The sequence below is a fragment of the Magnolia sinica genome, chromosome 19 (assembly GCF_029962835.1).
Source record: "Magnolia sinica isolate HGM2019 chromosome 19, MsV1, whole genome shotgun sequence".
NCBI lineage: Eukaryota > Viridiplantae > Streptophyta > Magnoliopsida > Magnoliales > Magnoliaceae > Magnolia > Magnolia sinica.
Genome location: NC_080591.1, coordinates 4,335,366 through 4,339,678, shown reverse-complemented (window position 1 = coordinate 4,339,678; position 4,313 = coordinate 4,335,366). Strand labels below are relative to the sequence as shown.

General features: G+C 42.2%; 1 protein-coding gene across 1 annotated transcript; it reads left to right on the top strand.

Moving 5' to 3' along the window:
- The first annotated feature begins 822 nt into the window (after positions 1–822).
- LOC131235388 (peroxidase P7-like) lies at positions 823–3,182 on the top strand. The gene is made up of 3 exons (XM_058232549.1): positions 823–1,129; positions 1,482–1,676; positions 2,457–3,182. Exons 1-3 carry the CDS (start codon positions 908–910, stop codon positions 3,012–3,014), a joined length of 975 nt encoding a protein of 324 aa, XP_058088532.1. The 5' UTR covers positions 823–907; the 3' UTR covers positions 3,015–3,182.
- The last annotated feature ends 1,131 nt before the right edge of the window (positions 3,183–4,313 follow it).

Genomic DNA, 4,313 nt, shown 5'->3' with positions numbered 1-4,313 from the left:
GTAGGCGTCACTCTCTCTACTGTTTTCTGTGGTGGAGTCCACTCCAGCCTTGGATCTACCTCATTCTTTGTATCATCCTTTAAAGTATCTCTCAAAATGTATGGGCGGTGTGGATATAACACATACATCCTAGTGGGCCAACATAACTTGGTGACGTCACTTCTGTAGCGAGTCTCCCTACTGAACCTGTCAGGAGCTAATCCGCGTCGTCGGGGAATCCCGAGCTGCACAAAGGTGAGTGGATCATTCAATGTAGGGCCTATTTTGATGTATTTTTCTTAGGATCTTGCCGTCCTTCCATTTTTTATATCATTTTCGAGCATGATTCAAAAATGAAGTAGGTCTCGACCACAACACGTGAAAAAGTGGTGGTTGACCATTAAAAATTTATTGTGGGCTAAAATGACTATTGATTAAGTTGATATTTGCGTGGTCCCTTAATCCAAATCTAGATGACCATAGAATCAGATTGGATGGAAAATAAGCACTACGGAGGTGCCCAAGAAGTTTTTAATTGCAGGGATTCAATCACCACTGTTTCCTATAGTGTGGTCCATCTAAGATTAGGATATGCTTAATTTTTAAGAAAATAAACTAAAATAACCTTTTAAAACGGATGGCCAGAGTGGATGTAAGCCTTATATATCATGGTGCTACAGCCAGAGATTAACCCACGTCAATGGATCTGGGGTATTCCGAAGCGGCGCCCGAGTTGGTTTACTTGTCAAACGTTCATCCCAATCTTTGAAAGCGTCAACATCGGAAGATTCAAGCCTTCCATCCTTTATAAACCGCAGCTCTCTTCCCAAACATTCATTCAAAAGCCTTCATCTAAGAGAGAGAGAGAGAGAGAGAGAGAGAGAGAGAGAGAGTTCATTGTAGCATCGTTTCTTCATTCTTTCTAACAATGGCTGGTGTTACTAAATCCACTCTTTTTGTGGGCCTCTTGATCATGATGATGATGGCCCTATCATCTCCTGTATCAGCACAACTCTCAGTCTCCTTCTACGCAAACACCTGCCCTTCTGTCTTCGACACCGTAAGGGCTGCAGTACTGTCTGCCATCAATAGAGAGGCCCGCATGGGGGCGTCTCTCTTACGGTTATTCTTCCACGACTGTTTTGTTAACGTGAGTTGCACCCACTAGTTCTTCTAGTCAGAGAGTAATTATCAGTTCGTTTTTCTTAGGAAACGTACACATGGTGGGGTCCATTAATCAGTGATCTAGACTGTTGATCTAATGTATCCGCTGCGAAATATCCTAGATGGAACAAACTTACTCATCAAACTTTGGCCCTTTTTACTATTGTTGCTACATTTTTCTAGGGTGATGATTGAAAGATGAATATAGTCAGATCAACGGTCTGGATCACCAACCATGGACTCTATATTTGTCAACTAACAGCTTAAGGACTTTATATTTGTTAACTAAAAGCTTCTCTCTCCCTCCCCATCTAATTGCATCTTGCTTGCTCTTACAGGGTTGCGATGGAGGGGTTCTTCTCGCTGGTACTGGATCATTCGTGGGAGAGCAAACTGCTGCACCTAATAATAACTCAATCAGAGGATTCAATGTGATCGATACCATAAAGACACAAGTCGATCGAGCATGCGGCCGAGTAGTTGTGTCCTGTGCTGACATCCTAGCCATTGCTGCTCGTGACTCCGTCGTCGAAGTGAGTACTATTACAATCTCATTGCACTCATGTACATGCATGATTGTTATAATGCTGTGGTTACTGGCAAGGCATGCACCACCCACACCCTGATCCATAGCTCAAGTGGTAGACTGAGTGAAAGATGCCTCGTTTCAACACTGAGGTCTTGGCATCGATTCCCTAGTGGGGGTGGCTAACAGTGAAGTGTGAACTGAAAGTGGGTGTACTAACAAGCTAACAAAAAAAAAAAAAAAAAAGGCATGCACCACCTGAATTGAGATTGGGACCATTCATCCATTGGACCCTACCACGTAAATTGGTCAAAAAAAAAAAGTGGGTCCCAGTAGATGAACGACCAGGGTCTTGTACTCAGAATTAATTCAGAGTAGCCATGGCATTTCTCTACTAACTTGTGTAGATTTATATAAACGTAATTGCATTCATAGTCAAGACAGAGAAATCTCATGTACAACTATTTGTATGTAAACAAATCATGCAACTAGCTGTGTCTAGGGCCCACCGTGATGTGTGGTCAGTCGAACGTAGGGTAGTCCAAAAATCAAGCCAATAACCATATCATGTGGGCCACCATCTGAATTATTTGGAGGTTTCTGGGTGGTAGTAAATTGTTTCAAGCGATGTAACCCACCTAATTATGGGATTGGCCTGAGATATCATGGCGGGCCCCTCGCCAAGCTATTTGCATGAACTTATCACATACAACTACTTGTGCGTGAGATATTCTCTCTGATAAAAACCTATATTTTGCTAATTAATCTGATCTTTCTCTTACCACAGCTTGGTGGGCCATCTTACTCAGTCCCACTGGGGAGGAGGGATGCAAGAACTGCAAGCAGAGATGGAGCAAACAGCGATCTTCCGGCGTTCTTCAATGACCTTAATAGACTCATTCAGCTATTTAGCAACAAGGGGTTTACTGCAAGGGAGATGGTGGCGTTGTCCGGTGCACACACCGTCGGCCAGGCTAGGTGTGACAAATTCAGGGGCCGGATCTATGGCGGCACCAACATCGACGCTGTCTTTGCAACCTCTCTGCAAGCCACCTGCCCTAGTGCTGAAGGAAATGGCGACGGCAACCTGGCTCCACTAGACCCCCAGAGCCCAAACCGCTTTGGGAACAACTACTATCAGGCGCTGCTCAACCGAAGGGGATTACTTAGCTCTGATCAGGTGTTGTTTAATGGTGGGTCCACTGATTCTATTGTAACAACATACAGCAACGACGCCAATGCGTTCTCAACAGATTTCGCCAATGCGATGGTGAAGATGGGGAACTTGAGCCCACTCACTGGGACCCAAGGTGAGATTCGAACTAATTGTGCAAGGATTAATTAACTAGATTGTTCTCTAGTTTTCCACCGGGTTTGTCATTTTCATTGAAGTGTGAATGTTGTTATTTTACTTTTTGGCAAGTGTAGATGTTATGAAGTTGTTTTCAGTTATTGTAGTAATGGGTTTTGGCTTAAGAAGAATTGAGGAGATGAAGATTTCCTCCTTAGTAAAGATTTGAGAAGAAGAAGATTAAGATTTGAGGAGAAGAAGATTTCCTCCTTAGTAATAGTCTCTCTCTCTCTCTCTCTCTCTCTCTCTCTCTCAACGCTATGTGTGGCCCAAAAGTCAGGACGCAGTTTGGCTGGCGACCCCAACACGCGCCAGCTAGCCGGGGTCAAAGCTCTACGGGCCCACTATGATTGTATACCTCTCTCCACCGTAATTGGGACGTCTTTCGAAAGAAGAGTCTGCCAGAAGCCGAGATAAAAGCAGCCGTGATCTTATTTACGATGCCACGTTGTGATCCAACTTTGGCTTTTTTGAATGATCGAAAACGCTACCATGTATGCCATCAATCAAATCAAATCTCTAATTATGGTATCCAAAAGGACTACAAATATAAATTAGACTCCAAAAGTTGTCTTATCTAAAATGGTTGCTTACTAAAAATCAACCATTTTAATGAACATGTTTTTAAAAAATAAATACCAAATTGTAAATGAAATGAAAATAAATAAATAATTTTTAATGCAAACATATGATTTCAGAGACATTAAAATTATCGCAATAAAATCATTATCTATTCAATTTGTTATGCAGCGAAGAAAAAGTTCAATCTTTTGATCTAAACATAAAGTTGAATGAATACTCTCCGTGAAGGTAACGGTCCAAGCTAATGGATTAGCGAAGATTGGAAGCGAGACCCAACAAACGTCGCTTTTTGACCACATCGAATCTCTGCCCAGGCAAGTTAAGGGTTTAATTTTTCTAGATAAAGTCGGTCTCGGGTCAGGCTGCAACCCTCCTGACAGGGTTTTATCTAGGTCTTGAGGTTCTTATGCTCGTATGGGTTTCTCTTTTGGTGTTGGGTTGCTAGCCCGTGCCTCAGTGGTTAGGTTGTAAAAAAAAAAAAGTTTTAGTAGGGCGAGGGGTGACATGATAGGAGGGGTCCGTTGTCTTTTTGTTGTGGCCCTCCGGAATTCCTGTACATTTCTTTATTTCAATGAACTTCGGTGGCAAGAGTCCACGTTTGTTTGAAAAAAAAAAAAGTTGAATGAATACAAGCAAAAACTTTCACCAATGCTGATGTAGTAGAAATTCTACATTCTAGATTTTTTTTTATTTTTTATTTTTAATGGAGCC